This window comes from Barbus barbus, assembly GCF_936440315.1.
Source record: "Barbus barbus genome assembly, chromosome: 4".
NCBI classification, from domain to species: domain Eukaryota; kingdom Metazoa; phylum Chordata; class Actinopteri; order Cypriniformes; family Cyprinidae; genus Barbus; species Barbus barbus.
In genome coordinates, this window is record NC_136732.1 from 15062654 (window position 1) to 15085405 (window position 22752).

At 37.8% G+C, this 22752-nt stretch overlaps 2 protein-coding genes across 18 annotated transcripts in view; one reads left to right on the forward strand and one right to left on the reverse strand.

The window, feature by feature from the left end:
* Positions 1 to 1138: 1138 nt before the first annotated feature.
* LOC306864336 (nucleoside diphosphate kinase A-like) lies at positions 1139 to 22573 on the forward strand. 2 transcript variants are annotated; one of them, XM_079408300.1, is made up of 5 exons: positions 1139 to 1379; positions 11791 to 11921; positions 11992 to 12093; positions 12477 to 12589; positions 22020 to 22573. In XM_079408300.1, the coding sequence occupies exons 1-5, from the start codon at positions 1265 to 1267 to the stop codon at positions 22093 to 22095; spliced, it is 537 nt and encodes a 178-aa protein (XP_079264426.1). In that variant the 5' UTR covers positions 1139 to 1264; the 3' UTR covers positions 22096 to 22573. The 2 variants fall into 2 exon arrangements, with proteins under 2 accessions (XP_079264426.1, XP_079264425.1); XM_079408299.1 differs by lacking the exon at positions 22020 to 22573 and adding an exon at positions 12785 to 13040.
* Positions 16960 to 22752, reverse strand: part of LOC306864244 (nuclear factor 1 X-type-like) — a 161368-nt gene continuing 155575 nt past the window's right edge. For 11 of the 16 annotated variants that reach the window (XM_079408101.1, XM_079408109.1, XM_079408108.1 and 8 more), the window contains one exon: positions 16960 to 19981. Coding sequence is in view for 5 of the 16 variants with exons in the window: in XM_079408107.1 (XP_079264233.1) it covers positions 19967 to 19981 (15 nt within the window). In the remaining 11 variants the exon portion in view is untranslated. The remainder of the gene's footprint in view (positions 19982 to 22752) is intronic. The other 5 variants (XM_079408107.1, XM_079408098.1, XM_079408111.1 and 2 more) reach the window with 1 other exon arrangement.

The following is a 22752-nucleotide window of genomic DNA, read 5'->3' on the forward strand; positions in this document are numbered from 1 at the left end:
CAGAAGGCTATCCCGTACTTTATCCACAGCATTTACAGTATTTGTGCAATTCTTTCCAGAACATTGATTTGTGGTTAAAATGTGCACCCACCTTTTTTTTTTTTTTTTTTTTGCCCAGGAATGCATCATACAAAGTATCTTACACAAGTATTCATACCCCCTTCTTTTTAAATTTTTTACATTTTATGTTGCTGCCTCATGTTAAACTGCTTTAAATTTATTTTTTCACATCAATCTACACTTCATACACCACAATGACAAAGCAAAAAACATTTGTCACAACACACACTCGCTTAAGGCTTAATGTACAGCGTTCTCGCAAACCTTCTATTCAACTTGTCATTCCAGTGTAACGTCTCTGGGAATTTGTTTACATCAGCTTCTTGTGGAGGCAAGTTGAGGCCAGTTCTTTCTAAGACTTTTCTTGTTTCTGGAATTTACACTAAAACAAACCTTGACATCGTTTAAATTGCAACCTCTATCATAAAATCCTGACCTGGAAAGTTGGGGAAGTCGTGGCCTAATGGTTAGAGAGTCAGACTCGCAATCTAAAGGTCGCGGGTTCGAGTCTTACCAGTGGTCTTTCCACTCTCAATCCTTTCACTAAATGTTGTGCTGCTTGTAAATGATGTACGGCGACCTCTAGTGGTGGGTGAGGGATATTTACATTGCATCATATCACTGATGGTGGGAAGTTTACTGAAGGAGAATTTGTCAGCTGGGTTGAATTTCATGTAATTTTATGTTAAATTCTCTTCATAATACCATCGCACTCATTATGTTTGTCAGAGATCAGATCGTTTTCTGTTATCAGTGTGTGTGTGTGATTGAAATCACCTGTTGGAAATAATCAAAAGTGGTCCTTTGTGTTTGTTCTCCTGCAAAGATTAACATTTATTGTTTTGTCTGTCTGCCAGCCATCGATTGAAGTGTCCTAACTTCACTTTTAGGGCAAATAAAGGAAAAGTTCAGATAAAATCTGTATATGGGTGTTTTGTTTGTTTGTATCTTTCATGGCTCTCCAAACAGGAAATGGTGTTAATTAAGAGGTTGTGTTTGTGCACGTGATGACCGGTAATATCACTATAATTTGCGGGGTCTTTTTTCTCTTTGTCTGATCACACTGTGACTTTGACCTGTTAGGTGAATGACCGCGAGCGCCTGCGCGCGCAACGGTCCGGGGTTAAAAGCATCGGACCGCTCATAAGTTTTGAAGTAGTAAAAGCGCTACTCGGCGGAGTTTTGGGACGAATTTGACCTGGAAATGAAGATGATGGCTGCTCGATTTGCTCTCTGTGTCCATGTCGCGCGAGCGGCCACATGGAGCTCCACGCGTGTTTTGGGGCAAAGGCTCGCGCGCAGCTTCAGCACTGACTCAGGTTTGCTCACATCCATCTCTCTGTTTTCGTCCCAGATCAGGACATAACTGGTGGAAGACTTTTTTTTTAAATGCAAAACGTTCTCTTTACGGAGAAGGTTTGGGTCAGGGATAATGCATGTTCTTCGACGTTTGCCATTTGAAAACACAGTCCCAGTTAAAACTTTGGCTAACATTCTGGCAAGATTCCCTCAAGGATAATACAAACTTTCTTCCAACGTTAATAGAACGTTCGTTCAATGTTATTTGGTCTATAGCTCTCAAAACGTCATTATTTATGGAACGTTTTCTGAAACATTTTTGTTGGCCGTTCGAATAGCGTTTTTTAAGCGTTAGCCTACTAATTAGTTTCACATGGTTCAGAGAACATTCAAAAATAACATTCCAATAATATTTGCAAAACTACGCAAAATAAAAGAATATTGTCTGTGATATTGTCTCTAACATTCACATAACCAAGATTTAATTATTAATTAAAAGACATACGTTTTAAACGTTCAGAAAACACTCAACATTTTCATAACCTAATGGGAACGTTAGTAAAACGTTCTTGGAACATATTTTAGTTAGCGGGGAAATTTATGGATCCCAGCTAACGGAACGCTTTCAGATCTTTGGCCAACTTTTTATTGGGCGTTAGTAAAACATTTAAGTGTCCAAAAGTAACATACCCATAATGTTTTCAAAACTATCGATCATTATTGTCTGTAGCCTAACACTGTCTCTAACATGCACATAACAAAGGAAAAAAATACGTTTTAAACGTTCAGAAAACACTCAAATAACATTTTCATAACTTGATGGGAACGTTAGTAAAACGTTCTTGGAACATATTTTGGTTCGAGGGGAAATTTTGGATCCCAGCTTTGGCCAACGTTCTGATGAGGTTCCCTCAAAGTTCTAAAATGTTCTCCGTTACGTTTATAGAATATTTGTTAAAAGTAATCTGCTCTTTAATATTGCTGTCACAATGTTAGCAAAGAAACAATGATATCGTTCATGGAATGTTTTTTTTTTTTTTTTTTTTTCTTACGTTTAAATTGGACGATCGTCTGACCTTTTTTTTTTTTTTTTTAAATGTTACTTTTTTCAGAATGTTCAGAGAACGTTAAAAAATAACACTCCCAAAATGTTTGCAAAATATAACATTCCTTTAACTTTCACATAGCCAAGAATAAATAGATGAAATAATGTTTTCATAACGTTATTAAAATATTCTTAAAATGATTTGTTTAGCTGCAATAGTAATGCTACACTACACAATTAGTAAAAAAGTCGAAGGGTCACTTTTAGAGAACCATGTAAATACAATGGTAAATTAATTTTAGTACCATTGCTTTAAATTTGACATTACTATAGGCCTACCATGAAAATGCTAGAAGTACTGTTTTATGTATTTCATGGCAATATCATGTATCTGTTGAAATATCAAGATATATGAATATATGGTAAACATGGTATATATAAAAATATGTACCATGCGCTTTTTGTAGCTATTACAAAATTAAGATTTTTTTTTTTTTAGAGGATATTTTTATGTTTGCCATATAAAGTGCACATGCTCCGTTTCACTAATATTACACGTCCTAGCGTGATCAGTGATTGCTCAATTGTATTCACGTGGGTAGACGGGAGCTTGAACAAGTTATTGTATGTTTTAATAGATTTAGTTGCACGGGTCAAAATTGCAGTGACCCAAATGAAAGACACAAGCATGTTCACCAAAATGAGCTTAAAAATACTCCCATCTCAACCCTGATATACCAAAATGGACCAGAATTCTGCAGTGATGTGCCCCTTTTTTTGCTTTCAATTAGTACATAAAGTATCATAGTATTACCATTGTATACATAATACTGCTACAGTACATTTTTGTATGGGCCAGTTATTTTATAATTTGGACGCCTAACTAGTAACTCTAGGACCTCAAACTCCCTCCAGTTCAGAGTGTGTGATTGGTCCGTCTGAAGGCCAATCATAGTGCTGACCTGAATGCATATTGGCAGTGTGTGGAGGTCAAATCCAGAGCACATGAGTGTGTAATGACTTTAATTTGATCAAACTTCAAGGAAGCGACCGCGTGTCTGTCACGATTGAAGGAACTTTTCTTTTGAAATTCAGACTGTTAGAAGAGATGGTCATTGATCTGCATTTACGTAGATGAAATATCACACTCTTTCTGCAATTAATATTCAAAAACTGCTAAATGACCTATACTGGGAGACAATGACGTAATCTGTGCTAAAGATCTCAGCAGGATTCTCTACGCTTATTTACTTAGACAGGAACCATACTTTCAGAAGAGCATGTTTTCAAATTTACAAGATATCCAATTGATCTCACTTTCTTTAAACAAGAAAAAAATAAATTGGAAGGATGCTGGTAATTTTCTAAACCTTGAACCCCTTGATATATGCTCGCATACATACCGCACATTTTTAATACATGCATGCATGCATTTACACATACAGTACATATGCATTCAGACATGTATGTTACACAAATACTGACACATCTGTCTTTTGTTTTTTTTATATAAACGTTATTTTTTTCCCTACAATTTTATGAAAATGAAATGTTTAAATAAACCTTTACTGGTTTTCAGTTTCTTTCTGCAATGTATATAATTAGTATTTTCTACTATTTATTGTATATATTTTATATTGTACAAAACTAAGCTTAAAAACAAATGCTACTTTAAAAATATGTAAATCTGTGGTTATTACATTATTACAGTGGCCACAAAGAGTATTAAAAATGTTGATTTGTTCTGATTTTAAAATGGTTTCATTAGATAATGAAATATCAAAGCAAGAGCAGTGAAGAAAAATAACACGAGCTGACACTTGAAGCAAAACATTTCTATAAAAGTAGTTTAAAATAAATTAAATGCTTTGATAGACATCAAAGACATAATTTTAAATGACTGTTACGACCCTCCTATGGCTCGTGCCCGTCTAGGGCTTTTTAAGAGGGGAACACATGTAACCATCCCAGACACACATCCACAGACAACACTGAGTGAGATGAGAAAAACGAGAGACCACTGAATAAAGTGAATAAGTTTACTAAATTTATTATTAATAAATATACCATAACAAAAACCCAACCACAAAGGAAAAAGGGGAAAAATGGATTGTGCCAAACAAAAGAAAATAATATAATCAAAAAGGTTATCTAACGCATTTAACTTCTAACACTAAGCTAAAAAGAAAAGATCAAAGAAAACAATCTTCAACGTCTAGGACGTCTTAACTAAACTACACTAACTAATAAACATAAATACAATGGGTGGCACAAATCCCTAACTAGTGTTTTTATACAGACAAGGTTAACTACGTGTGTACAATGTATGTCACGTGACAATCTTACCTATCCCCTTCTCCTTTGTCGACGGCAACAATCATGAATAAGAGAGTTTTTGGACACAGCCAAAACAAAGCACAATGAGCATACATGTGAACAACGTAACAAAAATAAAACACACCAACAGTTTCTCCAACCAAAACATCTCTCTCACAAAAGTTCTCGTTACAAAAGGTTCTCTCAATACAAAGTGCTCTTTTCACACTGGCAGCAGCATGGTCTTTAAATATCCTCTTCACCAGGTGTCACTCATCCTGATGCAGATCCCGCCTCCCAAGGCGTGGCCATTCATCTCGTTAGCCTTGACTGACAAGCCATATAGCCAACCAGCAACAACCTAAGAAAACGAGAGTAAGAGAAACAGACAGGACGGAAAAGAAAACATACACCACACACACACCAATACTATAAACGTCCTTACGGACGTAACACCCCCACATTTAAGATTTTAAACTCAACGTTTAAATAAAACAATAACCTCAAAACGTCCTCATACCCATTTTTTTTAAAATTCAAACTCTAGAAAGAGTATCTGCGAGGATATTCTCAGATCCTTTCTTATGGTGAATCTCAAGCTGAAAGTTCTGTATGAATAAAGCCCAACGCATTAGTCGTTGGTTTGCATTGTACATGCGAGACAAAAATACGAGGGGTTGGTGATCCGTAAACACAACAATAGGCAAATTAGAAGAACCCAGATAGACTTCAAAAAATTGTAACGCCAGTAACAATGCTAAGGTTTCCTTCTCGATGGTAGAATAGTTTGCTTGATACTTGGTGAACTTACGCGAAAAGAAACATACCGGATGGTCCACTCCATCCTGAGTTTCCTGAATTAGAACTGCACCAGCGCCTACTGCGCTCGCATCAACCTCTAACTTAAACGCCCGCTCAAATTGAGGAGCGGTCAAAACGGGACTAGTACACATTAATGATTTCGCATTTTCAAAGGCTACTTGACATTCTTCTGACCACACAAATGCTTTCTTAGGGCTGAGGAGATCCGTAAGAGGTGTTACCACGGTAGCGAAATTCTTACAAAAACTTCGGTAATACCCAATCATACCCAAGAAACGCCTCAACTCTCGCCTTGTAATGGGCACCGGAAAATCGGTAATAGCCGCTACTTTCTCTTCCACCGGCTTTACTTGTCCATTTCCTACATGTTTTCCTAAATAAGTCACAGTTGCCTGACCAAACACGCATTTTGCGAGGTTAATGGTTAACGACGCACGTTCTAAACGTTCAAACACTGTGCGTAACAAAGACAAATGTTCGTTCCAATCGTTGGAAAAGATCACCAAGTCGTCTAAATATGCTCTACAATTCGGGACGCCAGCGAGAACAGTTTGTATCAACCGCTGAAACGTCGCAGGTGCATTTCGTAACCCGAATGCCATAACCTGATACTGTAGGAAAGAATCTGGTGTAACGAAGGCAGATATATCAGATGCACGTGGGGTTAGCGGTACTTGCCAATACCCTTTCAGTAGGTCAAGTTTACTAACGAATCTAGCGGACCCAACACTATCAACGCAATCCTCCATTCTCGGTAATGGATAACAATCAGGTACGGTGACAGCATTAACCTTTCGGTAATCCGTACAGAAACGAAAAGTACCATCCGGTTTCTTTACCAAAAGACATGGGGAACTCCACGGACTATAACTATGACGAGCTAAATCATTTTGTAACAAATAGTCTGTTTCGTTCTTCATTGCAGATCTCTTAACTTCGTTAACACGATAAGGATGTTGCTTTATCGGTTTAGCATCTTTAACTTCGATGTCATGTTCTAGTACGCTAGTCTGAGATGGAACATCAGCAAAGAGAGCTGGAAATGAGCTGATAAGCTCCATCACATCACCTCTTTTCTCCTTAGTTAGAGAAGACAAGTGAGAAGGCAAATTAGACAGTATAGCAGAGTTTTCCAACTTACTACACTGGTGCGGAGTATTTCTCACCATCAATCCATCCTCATCAGCACTCGTATCACCTTCTACAGCAGACAAAACTGGTGACGTTACTAATGCCACTGTATTGTCAGTGTCCTGCTTCACAGGTTCACATACGTCACGTTCATGATATGCTTTAATCATGTTAATGTGGCAAACGCGCGTCTTGCGCCGTCTGTCAGGAGTGCCAATTACATAGTCCGTATCACTAAGTTTTCTAACAATATTATACGGACCCGAAAATTTAGCAGATAGAGCAGACCCTGGTATCGGTAGTAATACCACCACTTTATCATCAGGCAGAAAAGACCGTGCAACAGCATGTCTATCAAATCGATCCTTCATCTCCGATTGCGCGTTTGTCAAAAACTTATGCGCCAGATCGCATGCACTATGCAATTTTTCTCGGAATCGACTAACATACTCAAGGACACTTGTTTGCTTCTCTGTCTTACTCTCCATCATCTGATCTTTCAAAACCTTTAACGGTCCCCGAAGAGTATGTCCAAAAACCATCTCGGCCGGACTAAAACCGAGTGATTCCTGCACACTCTCGCGCACTGCAAACAATATTAAAGGAATTCCCTCATCCCAATCTTTATTTGTGTCCATACAAAATTTTCGAAGCATGGTTTTTAAAGTCTGATGAAACCTTTCAATTACCCCTTGGCTCTCAGGGTGATAGGCACTAGAAACTCGATGTTCGATGGACAAAGACCTTAATGTTTGGGTAAAAACCCGTGACAAAAAATTGGTACCTTGGTCTGTTTGGACAACTTTAGGAAGTCCAAAGGTAGAAAAGAACTTGATCAACGCCTTCAAAACAACAGGAGCCGTAATCTTCCGTAACGGAATAGCTTCGGGAAATCTGGTCGCTCTACACATAATAGTACAGAGATATTGATTACCTGCCTTTGTTTTCGGTAACGGTCCGACACAGTCAATCAGTACCTCCTCAAAAGCTTCTCCTATAACCGGAATTGGTGACAATGGAGCGGGCGAGATGACCTGATTCGGCTTTCCTGCAATTTGACACGTATGACATGTACGACAAAACTTTGCAACATCACGCTTCAACCCAGGCCAAAAAAAATGCTGCAGAATACGATGGTAAGTTTTAGTTACCCCTAAATGTCCAGAGAGCGGATGTTCATGCGCTAGACACAAAACATGAGAACGATATTTGAATGGAACTACCACTTGATATACCACGTTCCAATCTAGATCCTCCTCAACTTTAGAACACCACTTTCGCATAAGCAAATCATTGTCTCTGAAATATGCAGTATTTCTTTTCTTAGCGGCCTCACCACTTATCACAGCGGATAAACATTTCTTCAAAGAAGAATCCTCGTTTTGTGCTATCACGATCTGAGAACGAGTAACCGGCAGATTTAACGAAATAAAATTTTCTAACACATTCTCTGAATTTTTCACCTTAGGAACGTTTTCAGAAACTTCCCTTGTTTCCGAAACTCTCTCACGCTCCGCTAACACATTTCCCAACAATGAGTCAGCCAAGTCAACTTCACCCACTGTTTTAACTAACTGAGCACGAGTCACTGCACAAGAAGAAAACACTTCAGGGTGCAGCCTAACAACATCACCTACCAAACAAACCTGTGGAACATCAGTCACTTCTGGAACTGGCACCACTTTACCTCCAGCTAAATCATTTCCTAAAATGAGAGTTATTCCTTTAACAGGAAGTGAGTTTCGAATTCCAACTCGTACAACACCTGAAAGCAGAGAACAGCGTAAATGTACACTATGTAGAGGCACAGACACTACTTGCATTTCTATCCCACGAATCAACACATTTGAGCCGCAATATGATTCGTCAGAGAATGGTAACACATCAGACAGCATAATTGACTGCATAGCCCCAGTATCTCGGAGAATGCAGATTTCTCTCCGATCCTCTTCCTTTCCAGATAAGGAAACGAATCCTGGCATAACGAAAGGTTTATAATTTGTGTCACAAACATCAGTACAACATGATACTTCAGACGGTAGTACAGTCTTCACTAATGCCACACTCTTCGGGGTCTTAGACTGCTGTTTACGCATAAGCACCGGACAGTCAGCAATCAAATGTCCTGGTTTATGGCAGTAAAAACAATTCCCTAACTCTTTCGATTTCGGCATTCCAGCTTTCTCTCGAAAACCTTGAGTTTGAGATGGACTAGTCACACTCTTCTCAGTGCGAGTCACGAAAAATACCCCCTTATGAGTGAGCATGAATTCATCTGCTAACACAGCCGCCTGCGCTAACGAACCAACCTTCTGTTCGTTTAAATAGACAACTACTCTGTCAGATAAACACGCCTTAAACTCCTCAAGCAGAACTAGTTCTCTTAAAGAGTTGAAATCATCCGTCTTCGTTGCACTACACCATTTATCAAAGAGAAGAGATTTCTCTCGAGAAAATTCCACAAATGTTTGTGAAGAATTCTTCTTATGGCCTCTAAACTTTTGTCGGTATGCTTCTGGAACCAACTCGTAAGCACGTAAAATGGCTAATTTTACAGCGTCATAATTCAAACTATCCTCCAAGGAAAGAGTAGAGAACACCTCTAACGCTTTACCCATTAAGCGACACTGCAACAACAAAGACCAGCAATCCCTTGGCCAACGAAAAGACATTGCAATGCGCTCAAAGGCACTAAAGTAGGAATCAACTTCAGCTTCACGAAAATGTGGCACTAATATAATATTTTTACCAACATCGAATGACTCGGTTGCTACGGACGAAACAGACGTCGGGACAACAGTAGGAGTAGACACTACAGAAGGAGCACGATCCACAGTGGCAGCGGAACTGGCACGAGGGAGATCTGGCAACGCAGCGGAGCCTCCCACAATTCGCATTGCGTCAAGCTCCAGCTGTCGCATTTTTACCTGTTTCTCCGCCTCGATCTCGAATTTACGAATTTGTAATCGCAAATCCATTTCCGCCTGCCGAGCCTGTATCTTCTCCTGCGATTCAAGCTGCAAACGAGCCAAACGGACTTTAAGTCTCGTTTCGCTTTTTGAGCCAACAGACATAGGGGAGAATGGTTCAAACGGAGGTAAGCCCGCCCTAGCTTCAGCCTCAACCTCCGCCGTAGGCGTTAGCTCCTCCTCACTCACATTCTCACTCCTACCAAACGTATCCACCTCCACACTGTCCCCAACTATCTTCTCCGGCAACACAAGCACATTCAACTCCACCAAACGATTAACTACCACAGACTTAATTTCTTTTTTAAGTGACTGCCTATTTACTGAAATCTGAAAATGACTTGCGATCCTCAACAAATCATCCTTCCTACAACCATCCAATTCCTCTTGCGAAGGACTATCAAGGAACCTTTCTAATATGAACATCCTAGCGACCTGAAACAACCGCACGCACAACTTCTCAACACACGCAGTGATATCAGTGACGGTGTCATGTACTGGTTACTGTTAATTCAGTTATTATCCCGGATGAGCCCCCATTATGTTACGACCCTCCTATGGCTCGTGCCCGTCTAGGGCTTTTTAAGAGGGGAACACATGTAACCATCCCAGACACACATCCACAGACAACACTGAGTGAGATGAGAAAAACGAGAGACCACTGAATAAAGTGAATAAGTTTACTAAATTTATTATTAATAAATATACCATAACAAAAACCCAACCACAAAGGAAAAAGGGGAAAAATGGATTGTGCCAAACAAAAGAAAATAATATAATCAAAAAGGTTATCTAACGCATTTAACTTCTAACACTAAGCTAAAAAGAAAAGATCAAAGAAAACAATCTTCAACGTCTAGGACGTCTTAACTAAACTACACTAACTAATAAACATAAATACAATGGGTGGCACAAATCCCTAACTAGTGTTTTTATACAGACAAGGTTAACTACGTGTGTACAATGTATGTCACGTGACAATCTTACCTATCCCCTTCTCCTTTGTCGACGGCAACAATCATGAATAAGAGAGTTTTTGGACACAGCCAAAACAAAGCACAATGAGCATACATGTGAACAACGTAACAAAAATAAAACACACCAACAGTTTCTCCAACCAAAACATCTCTCTCACAAAAGTTCTCGTTACAAAAGGTTCTCTCAATACAAAGTGCTCTTTTCACACTGGCAGCAGCATGGTCTTTAAATATCCTCTTCACCAGGTGTCACTCATCCTGATGCAGATCCCGCCTCCCAAGGCGTGGCCATTCATCTCGTTAGCCTTGACTGACAAGCCATATAGCCAACCAGCAACAACCTAAGAAAACGAGAGTAAGAGAAACAGACAGGACGGAAAAGAAAACATACACCACACACACACCAATACTATAAACGTCCTTACGGACGTAACAATGACTTAATCCAAATTTTTATATATATATATATATATATATAAGTTCCATGTTTCAGGAGGTAGGGGTTTGCATGGTGTTTCAGAGGGGGGTGGGGTGGTTTGAGTTCAGGGTTCTCACAGCCTGGGAAAAGCTGTTGAGCAGTCTGGCGGAGCGGGCTCTGATGCTCCGGTACCGTCTTCCTGATGATAGGAGCTGGAAGAGACTGGGAGGGATGGGTGGAGTCCTTCACGATGCTGTTGGTTTTGCTGGAGCATCGTGTAAGGAAAATGTCCAGGATGGAGGGGAGAGGGGCACCGATGATCTTTGCAGCTGGTCAGCACACTCTCAATGGTGCCTCTGTAGAATGTGGTGAGGATGGGTGGAGGGAGACTTGCTCTTTTCAGCCGGCAGAGAAAGTGTAGGCGCTGTAGGTGCCTTTTTGGAGAGCGACATGGTGTTGGTGGTCCAGGTGAGATCCTCTGTGATGTGCACCCCCAGGAATTTAGTGCTGCTGACTCTCTCCACAGTCGAGCTGTCGATGGTCAGTGGGGGGTGGTCTATATATATTTACACTTTATATAAATGACGTAAAATTCCAAAAGAAGTGCATTATTTTAATTAATATTTTTGTGTTTCACACTTTGGCAGTAGATAGCACGGTTTGCTTTTCAACAAATTTATCATTTAAAAAAAAAACAAAGTTTGTAGTTGCATGACAACTCTCATATATTGATCTGTTTTTGACCTGCTTTAGATTTTTCTGGCATTAAAGAACGGACTTTGGTAGCTGTGAAGACCGATGGCGTTCAGAGGCGTCTGATTGGCGAGATCATCAAGCGCTTTGAGCAGCGAGGATTCCGATTGGTTGGTCTGAAGATGCTGCAGGTGAGTGATCCACTCTGATAACACCCATGACTGTATGTGATGTTTTTCTACATGTTTGTGTATTTTTCAGGCTTCTGACAAGCTTTTAGCTCAGCACTACGTCTCGCTGCAGAGGAAACCCTTCTACTCCAGCCTGCTTTACTACATGACCTCTGGCCCCATAGTCGCCATGGTGAGTACCAATCAAACAGCTGCGCTTCTGCGTTATGGCTTATATAATGAATATCATACTACTATAACAATTATATGTATGCAAATTATCCATAAGAGTAGATAAACTACTGCATTCGACTCAGTAGAATACTGTATATCTCAATGCAGTACACTTTGGTTTACACTGTGATAAATTAACAACCAAAAGTAAATATTACACACAAATTGTATTAAAAATGCAAAATAATGTTTTTAAACATGCAATACAGTAAAGAAGAAAAAGGTTGCATGTTTCAAATCTCTAGCATCAGATACTATATTATTAAGATCATTGCACACACATCACACAAGGTCATGAAAATTGACCAGTTGATATTCACGTTCTCATTGGTTTGTTTTCAGGTGTGGGAGGGGCATAATGTAGTGAGGTCATCACGTAAGCTGGTGGGAGACACAGACCCTGCTGAAGCTGCACCGGGAACTATTAGAGGAGATTTCAGTGTTCACATCAGCAGGTATTTACATGCACTCATTATTCTGCCTGCTGCACACTTTATAATGCCCACTATTATTCCAATAACAGCCAGCCACACACCCACAGTTAAACATATCAGATTCTCAGTTTGAAGCTGCATATAAATTAAGCACTAAACCTTTGGCATGTATATGAGTCGCATGGCATGACTTTCCTCACTGTTAAATTCATTCAGAAATGTCATCCATGCATCTGATTCGGTGGAGGGAGCGGAGCGGGAGATTTCACTGTGGTTTCATCGCTCGGAGCTCATCGACTGGGAGGGATGCGATCATAAAAACATTTATCACATATGAGGGTCAGTTTGACGTCTATATGTGTTAAATGAACTCTTATCACCCTCAGTGGGGTTGATTTCTGCTCAATTTCCTTAATAGCACAAAATGCTGATTATATGCAGTTTTGGACTGCAAATGATATGTTATTTTAAAATTATCCAATGTAAATAGATTGAAATGTTATATTTTATATTATAAATATTTAAAAATAAATGTAAAAACCTTTTGAAGGAAATGTTTACAAAAGGTGCCCTTGAATATTTTCAAATAGACTTTTAATTTAGCTTTTGACGCACAAGTCTTAATAGTTCCTAATTGTTTCTAAAAATCAATTTTTGTTCTATTTTACGGTGCGGATCAATATCACTAACTCTTGTAAACTATGTACTTTTAATACCTTTTTCAATAATAAAAAAAAAAAACTTGCATTTTAGCAGATGCTTGTTATCCAAACCCAGTCCCTTCACTCGGGGGAAAATGCATTAAGTGCAGTAAATAATTTATAGACTAATTTAAAGTGACAAAGATGCATCAAATAAATACTTGCTGTAACACAAAAATGGTTTGTTGTGTGAATATTTACTTCATCACATATCAACATGGTACACAACCACTATTTATGGTAATAAAAATGTTTTTTTGTTGTTGCTTTAGCTAATTTTAAAGGAACAGTTCACACAAAAATAAAATAAAAATAGCTGAAAATGTACTCGTCCTCAGGCCATCCAGGATGTAGATGAGTTTTTCTTTATCATAACAGATTTAGAGAAATTTAGCTTTACATCACTTGTTCATCAGTGGATCCTCTGCAGTGAATGGGTGCCGTCAGAATAAGAGTCCAAACTGCTGATAAAAACATCATAATCTACAAGTAATCCACACCACTCCAGTTCATCAGTTAACATCTTGTGAAGTGAAAAGCTGTGTGCTTGTAAGAAACAAATCCATCATTAAGACATTTTATGTATGAGTCCATAATCCATAATAACGCTTCATCCAGGGGAAAAAGTCCATCTCCTGTTGTCCTCCCAATGCAAAATCCACCATCATGTTTGTCTAGAACCGTTTTGGACCATTTTCACTTGTAAACTGTTTGATTTATGCATATTTCTCTCCTGATTTAGACAGTTATTAATTGATGGACTGGAGTGGTGTGGATCACTTGTGGATTATCATGATTTTTATCAGCTGTTCGGACTCATTCTGACGGCACCCATTCACTGCAGAGGATCTGTTATGTAATGCTAAATTTCTACAAATCATTTAAACTCAACACCAACCCATCTACATCTTGGATGGCCTAAGGGTGAATACATCTTCATTTTTGGGTGAACTATTCCTTAAACATTTGTTTTAAATAATTTTAAGTCACCTTGAGGGCTCCTGGGGGCTAAATTGTAACTGAAGATCAAAATAACCACACAAACTCAACGTTACAGTCAAGAACATCCTTTTATTCAATCAGTTAAAGGTGCTGCTCTTACTTGTTTTTCTTATTATGGAAAAGAAATTGTAATCAACACATGCATTTCACCATGAGCTCTGGAAGGCGTGTGGACTGAGAAGGGCGCCGCTCGAGGAGTTCAAACAAGACCGGAGCTGCCGAGGGTTCATGCTACTCTAAATGCATCCGAATGCCCCGCTCAACAAAAGAGTACAAAAGTAAATGCGAAAGAAAGAAAATGGACGGTCAGTACCAGGGAGGGACAATGAGAGCGCCAAACACGTGTTCGTCGCTATGGCTTTCACTTATTACAGTTATTATTAAATCACAGCCAACGCGGACTCCGGCTTCACGGACTCGGGAAAGTGAAACGATTGCATATTTTGTTTGTGGGAAGAAGCAAGTTGTCGTTAAGCCCACGACATCGGCTTTTGCTGGTGAGTTTAAGTCAATTTGAGTTTCGCTCAGGTTTTTGTGCCGTGCGTCACTTTGGTCTATGAGTTTGGCTCGTAACGCTGGGCTCGCGGTCGCTTTGAAACTGTCGCTTTCCCTGGGCTGAAACCACTCCGTTTTTAAGGTGCTTCGTCTTAACAGGAACTTTTTTTTTATTTTATTATTTTTTTTTTTTAATATCTGGTCACGTACAACCATTCAAAGGTGCATCATCAATACAGATTCTCAATGCAATATCAATACAAACAGATCAAAGCAAATCAAATGAATTTGGTAACAAAAAAGAAATAAATAGCTCAAACTCGCCTATTCTACCTCAGCAGTCGGCCTCTATCGTTTTCGCAAACTGCGTCCAGCTGAAACGCCCGTCTGTCGGACGGCCCACCAGAGCTCACCGGCGTAACTTGTTCACGTACATTAACTGTTCAATGGAGAAGCTGAAGAGATCAGTATGAATACAACGTGAAGCGTACAGACAAGAATAACATGTGAGCTAACTGCATTCTGCTCAAACAATTTTTTTATTTTTTTTTTTTAATTTTAAAACCCCTCCGTTCAGAGAAAAGGGGCACAGGGAAAAGGGCGATGGTTATGCAACTATAGACTACTCCAGTGTCCAAAAGAGGCAGAAGACAAGATTACAGAGGAAGGAAAAGCAAGACAAAGTTTTTTTTTTTTTTTTTTTTTGTCACTTTTCTATTTTTTTTTTTACAGTTTTCTTAATTATTCAACAATAAAAAGAGGAACTAAGTCACACCGATTTCCTTTAGTACTATATATATACTGCTTTGAAGAAGTCGCGGAAGGAGAAATACAGAAGTTTGAACGAGGGGATTTTTTTTTTTTTTTTTTTTTTTTGAGATGGGCACTCAGGATTACAAGATGGTGTCTGTGAACAAAAGGCACTTTTTAGGGACAACCTTTATGATGCTCTGAGTCTAACACTAGATCACAAAACAAATATTTAGTCATTTACACGGGCCAGTAGAGGGCGCTGCAGATTCAGGGGGGAAGGGTTCAATTTCAACTCTTTCTGATTGGTCGCTGACTTTGTTTGGGAATATGTTTGGGTGAATCTCTTTACGAAAATAATCGCATTTCACCACAAAATCAAAAGAGAAATTATATTTTGTCAATGACATTACAATACAATTTTTTTTTTTTATGATTTCTGAATGAAATATACAGAGCTCCACATATGACGTAGAAAAAAATATAGTTCCCACAAATTTATTTGTTTCCATGACTCATAAGTTTCCTTGTTTTCGTAAATAATAACCGTTGTACTAATTTTATCTGTCGTAAATTTTAGTCATTTGTTTTCGTAAATCATGGCAACAGTGTACTAATTTGTTTCATAATTTTCATAAATCGTAGCCACATTCATTCCCTCATTCTTGGTAATTGCGGCTTCTTTGTACAAAATTGTTCCCTTGTTTTCTGTAAATCGTGGCCATGTTGTGCTAATTATCTCACTCGTTTTCGTAAATCGTGGCTGTTTTACTAACTAGTTTCCTCGTTTTCATAAACATGGCCACGTTTTACTAGTTTGCCGCCTTGTGTTTGTAAATTGTGGCCACTTTTTACTGATGTCTTTTATGAAAACGAGGGAACGAATTTTATACGTTATGGGTACGAATTCTTAATTCAAGGCTATGATAAAAATACTGTTGTCCTAGTGTCATGTGCGGGGCTCTGTAGAAAAATGTTGTGAGTTTTTGTCAAAATCACAAGTTAAAAGTATAAAAGAAGCAAATTCACATCACACCCCTCCCATCTCTCTTCATATTCCAAAATTTATATCTTACAATGGGCATTTTAGTTTATTCAGGGAAGATCTTGTCATAGCTTCCATACGAATTCAAAATTTTCTATGTACATAAAGCCAGCGAAGTTCAGACGGGAAGTTTAAGGACTACGGCGGTTCGGGCGATCCAAAGCATGGAAGTCCTAGAAAACTGGAATGCATAGCATGAAGTCAAAATACCGGAAACATCCTGCATTTTAGCTAGTTAAGTCGTAAAACCTCTTAGGACGTCATCAGTCGACATTCTTTGATCGCTTCGTAGAAAAGGTTGGAGGAAAAATGCCTTTTGTCACAACCTTGACCACAATGAACCCCCTCCCCCCTTCAGTAAATACAAAAAGGAAAGGGTAATTTTTTTTTTTTTTCTTCTAAAATTTGTCTATAACACTTATTTTTCGTCTTATGTATAATAGAGATTGAGCGTACTTTGATCCATAAAAAGCACCTGTTTTATTTAGTGATATATTCTGACGTGTCGCAAAAACTGCTGCTTCAGCCCTCCTAAGTTTTGAGAACAAATTATTACAAATAAACATAAAAAAAGCAGAAAAAAGGAAAGATTACAAAACAAATTTCCAAAACTTACAAAGACCGTGTTCTCTCTTTCTCTCGCTCTCTCTGCCCTGTAGTTTAGAGTCCCGGACAGCGTGGACTTTACTATAATAGAAGGATTTTCACCTCTACGCTTTCCTGTACACCCTAACAATGAGACAAACACAGTTTCTACCCAAGGCATTGCACATGGCTCAATCAACACACTTTATTTTGCAATAACAAATACTTCCTGTCCAAACACAAAATAAATCAAAAGCCGTGCATTTATTATTTTATTTTTGTTTACTACGCTATCGATACGTTTTCCGTGGAAATCTGATTTCCGCCAGTTGATTTTTATTTTTATTTTTTAGAACTGGGTTTTCGGGACTGGTACTTTTCAATGAATATCTGATTTATGATCATGTCATACTTCAAAAAATAACTAGACTGCCACTGAGCTTATTAGGCAAATAAGAAAAAAAATGTATATATAAATATATATGGATATATCCTGTATATATAGATGTTTGTAACTAGTGAGCTGACGCTTGTTTTTTTTTTTTTCTCATAAAAATTTCACGCTCCTCTATAGCTTATATGCAAGAAAATAACCTGAATTCATGTTTAACAAATTGCATAATGGGAATACAGAGGCACTTCCTTTGATTAGAAAAGAAAAGACCATTGCCATCACGATTCTAGTGTTAGTTTTCTACCAAAGCGATGACACGGCCGCCATCCGGCAACAATGCTTCCCTGCAGTGAGATACATGGTCAGGCAGTCCAGTTATTTTGTGAGGTTACCGATTACAGCTGCGTCGGTAGGCTTCCATTTGTAGTCGATCTGCAGAGGAGAGTGTGTATGTGCAGACAGCCATGCTGAAACGTTACCAAATTTAGAGTAAATCTACTGAAGCGAATGGTGATATGCGGCATCTAATAAAAGCGGTCCGAGTGGCCCACCTCCCTCTGAGCACGGCTATGATATGTCACACATTCTTTTGCTCCGCAGCGAGGTCACGTATTCTTGGAACACGGACTTCTGGGAGTGTAAACAAAACACAGAAGTGGGCGTGTCTCTAGAACCGTCTTTATTAGTGCTTATAAATAAGGGACGTTTATTATGCCTCGCTACAATGATGAAATTAATTCACCGCTATTTATAAATTACGGAATGACTAGATGGGGCTAGTAAAAAAAATCACTAGAAAATATTTTATTACAAAGTTTTATACTTCTAATTAAAAGTTTTACTATTTAAAACAAAGTTCAGACGTATGGCTTTAATTTAAAAAATGATGGCTTTAAATTTAAAATGATTCTATGGGATGATTTATTATTTTCTTTAAACAAACAATTTAAAAATTGGAACTCCGTCACATGGCTGCAAAGGTGCGGTCACATTTAGTGCAATTTTGCAGGGGAAATTAGTCATTTTGATAGGATTCCACTTGAATGCAAATTTTAGACAATTTCACTAAGCAGATTTCAAATCGGATTCAAATTTGTTGTGCTGACACACAAAAAAAAAATTCATGGACATATGGATTTAAAAAAAAAAAAAAAAATTTGCTGAACAAACGATTTTGAAGTTGTAGCTCACTCACATGACTGTAAAAAATAGTCACATTTACCGCTGATCGGCGAAACTTCAAAGGTGAAATCTAGTCAATTTAATAAGACAATTCACCAAAAACTGAAAATGAGTTGACCGCAGCCACTGACTTTCATAGTATGGAGAAAAAAAAGAAAAGTCTATGGTTGCCATCAACTGTTTGGTTATCACCTTTTTCAAAATATCATCTTCTGTGTTCAACAGAAGAAAGAAACTCACACAGGTTGGGAACAACTTGAGGGTGAGTAAATTTTCATTTTTGGGTGAACTCTTCCTTTAATAAAAATCCAAGTGATCAGAATTTTTTTTTACGTGAGATTGAAACATTTCCCTCAAGCAGATTTCTCATCAGGTTCAAGACAAATTTGGTGAATGTGACTGCACCTTAAGTGTGTGCTGGTTGGCTTTATTCATCCTATAGGAGTACTAACTAAAATTTGGTGCTGTCTAGTTGGCACTCAGTGCCTGAAATTGACTTTTGTTTTATTTAAAAATTCAGTTTGGGGCCTGAAAACGAGAACGGGTCTCTGGGTAGATTTAGTGTGCCAGGTTAATATTTCTCCGCAATAAAATGTGCAAATGTCCGCCGTCGATCCCATTTTCAATAGTGCACGTCAAACAAGTGTTCTTTGCATTACTGTAGTGCAATACTTCTGCTGTTCGTAGTTAGTTTAGTAATTGACCGCAAAATGGAAAAGATATTTCTACTGCATGCTAATTAGCTAAAATTGCATAACGTCCGGGGCTCTCGTTATTTAGTGTTGCCTGTATGCTGAACGTCAGCATGTTTAAGTGTTTTGAAAACAAAAAACTGCAGTTTAATTGGTCAAAATCTTGCGTTTTTGTTGTGTCTGAATCCTCACCACTGAAACTGTTGACAATCCCAGCCATTGTACACTACTTCCTTGTTCCTAGTAACAATTTCTGTGTTCTTCGGTTCTTGCTCTGTTGCCGTTGGTTTGGTGACGGCTCTTGCGAGATGCTGTAGGTGCGTGTCGGTCCCTCACCTCCTGCTGTGATCTGAAAGTCTTTGTCGGAGGTGGAGGAGCGGGCTTGAAGGGCGTCTGACGGTTGGCAAATACAGGGTCGAACATTTCCCAATCATATGCTGCTCACGTTTCTTAGGGTGTTTCGGGTCGGAGGGGATTTTCAAACAGGATTTTTTTTTATTTTTTTGTCACATAACTTCCAAATTGTGTCGACAGGTTGCAGGCAGGACCTCGTCAAAGGAACCATGACTGTAAAAACACAATGGGATAAGGCACTGTTAGTTTAATCTGAAAATACATCAGCACAGTGAAAACATTATATTAATAATAAATATATATAATAAAATCTGTGCAGGACAAAACTGGACCATGGACAATATTGATTTTTGTTTTTACAATTTCTGAGGATGGAAAAAATTACAATTATAGGCATTTTCCATTATACCACTGCTACTCAATGTATAATTAAAAAAATAATAATTTAAATTAACATTTAAAAATAAACAACATGGGGCTAATAATGATTAAATATCACTCATTAACAACAATTACAGAACAAACTATTTTTTACATTCAAATAAATGTCACAAACTTATAATATAAAATTTATATTTTATAAAATGTATACGTTATTAAATGTATATAAACCCATAATTGAATGCAATAACAAATAAATAACCTTTAAATGTATTAAACCCAAGTGAAAAGTAGTCTCGCAAACCTATAATTAAATTTTGTATACATTTAAAAATATATAAATAGCGTTAAGTTATTAAATGTATTACGTGAAATGTATTTTGTCACACAGACCTATAATTTATTTTTAAATTGAATAAACTTTAAATAAAAGTTTACATTTATAAAAATTACATTTACTGCCACAAAGCTATTATAATTCAATAATTTGTTTACTTTTTCATAAATGTAAAATACACTGTAAATTTAAGTTATTGAATTTATGAAATTATTCTGTTTTATTTTAAATTTATAATTGCATTTTATTTTAACTTAAAGTAACTGCAAGTTTCAGTATGTACTGCTATTACAAGCTTAAACATCTTTTCAATATAATCACTATTTTTGTTATTTTATTATATGATTTATCAATATTGTTGATGCTTTAATTCAAAAGTATGGATCTGGATGTAGATTGTGAATGTGAAGAGATGCTGCTGTTATTGGTGTGCGCACTAGAGGTCAGGCTCTCACACATTTGCCTGTTCTTCACTCTCAGAGCTTCTGAAGCGGAACTGCTTGCCATAAGCTGACGCATCTCCACATACCATCACACTGACTTTATCAACATCAGCAGATGCTCTGTTAATGCATCTCAGGAGCTCAGCTCGTAAAGTTCAGACATCGCACTGATAACGCCAATGAACGGAGAAATATTTACACCGCCCAACTGCTAAACAGCCACAGCAATATCACAATTAACCTTAGCTGACATATTAGAGGAAGGATGATCTTTAATGCGGTTCTCTATATTTTCATGGGTGTTAATTACTCTTAATATTCCTATTATATTATTAAAAAAATTATATTAAATGATGATTTCTCATGTGCACTTGTATCACATTTTATATAAAAGTCCGTAAAATACATTTATTTAATAGTTTTCATATTGTCAAAATGGTTTATATTATAACACTGTAAACTGAATTATATTAATAAATTATACATAATAACATTACAAATATAACTTTAATTAGTGATTTTATATATAAAATAATTAATACATTTATAAAAATGTATAATTGTTTAATTACTGTATGTGTCTTTATAATAATGTATGTATGTGTGTGTGTATATATATATATATATATATATCTACAACTACATTCACAATGATCAGAATCATAATTCCTAATGTAATTAATATTTTACATAATATCCTTAATAGTTTGATAGCTAAATTATTTTTTTAAATAACATTTAAAATAAACTTACATATATTTCATATACTTTCTTTGCATTTTATATAAAAATATAATGCTTTTATCCAATTCGCTCACATACCTTGCCTTGTTAGACACCTGTACTTGCTTGCAAGAGCTCTTGTTGGGCTATTTATTGAAACCCCCTTGTATTGACTAGTAAAGTGAAAGTGTTTGAGCGATTGATATGTGATTTTGATGTGGCACTCTGGGAGATGGCAAGAGCTGGGCTACTCATTCAAATGAGAGCTGGATTGTTACTCCTGATTGTCAAATCCTGGAAACACTTTGGCTAAGAGACTCTGTTAGGAGGGGCAGCGGGTAACTTTTGCTCTGGTTGACTCTTGCAGGTCACGCAAACACCCCGGCACGTCCCCCCGCCTCCAGCCCAACAGCCACTCGGGCCAAGTAACTCTTTCCCTGTAAGCTGTACTCCTCCCTCTCGCAATCCCCCCCCCCGTAATCCTTGGCAGTGACCAGCTCTGCCCCCCACCCTCAAGTTCAACTTCAACTGCCTGTGACATCATGTCTCGTTGCTGTGGGCAACCAGACAGTTGGAACGTGACTTTTCAAGTTTCGGGACCGTGCTTCAACTTTGCCCCTCTTTTCTCTGTTCCTGCCTCACATTTCCGCAGTTCTTTTCTTGTGTTTCTGACTGGGAACGGCACGGGGCTGAGAGTGCGTCCCCGTACAGACATAGTGTTCAAACACAGACACACTTAATGTTTGAATGTCACTATATTAGATGGGCCTGTATCTCAAGCGCTGCAGGATCTTTTATCTTCACTAATGTCATTTTTATTCAGTGTCATCTGGTGTTTGGGTGGTTTTTACAATTATTAGTGCACTTTTTTTTTTTTTTTTTTTTTTTTTTTCAAAATAAAATAACATTTGGTCTTCACCAACATTTTTGCTTGGTGTCTTTTGACAAAACTGGTGTTTTGGCAATTTTTACAGTTATTAGTTCACCACCTCATTGCACATTTTCTTGAAATCAAATGACATGCTCTGTTGATTTGTCACTGAAAACCTAAAGTCATTGTGTAATGTTTTGTTTGAAAAGTATTTTTTTCCCTTCAAAAT

Coding starts and splice junctions, on each gene's coding strand:
- LOC306864336 (XM_079408299.1), top strand. CDS start 1,265: ATGAAGATGATGGCTGCTCGATTTGCTCTCTGTGTCCATGTCGCGCGA. Junction 1,380..11,790: donor CAGCTTCAGCACTGACTCAG/GTTTGCTCACAT, acceptor GACCTGCTTTAG/ATTTTTCTGGCATTAAAGAA. Junction 12,590..12,784: donor TTCAGTGTTCACATCAGCAG/GTATTTACATGC, acceptor AAATTCATTCAG/AAATGTCATCCATGCATCTG.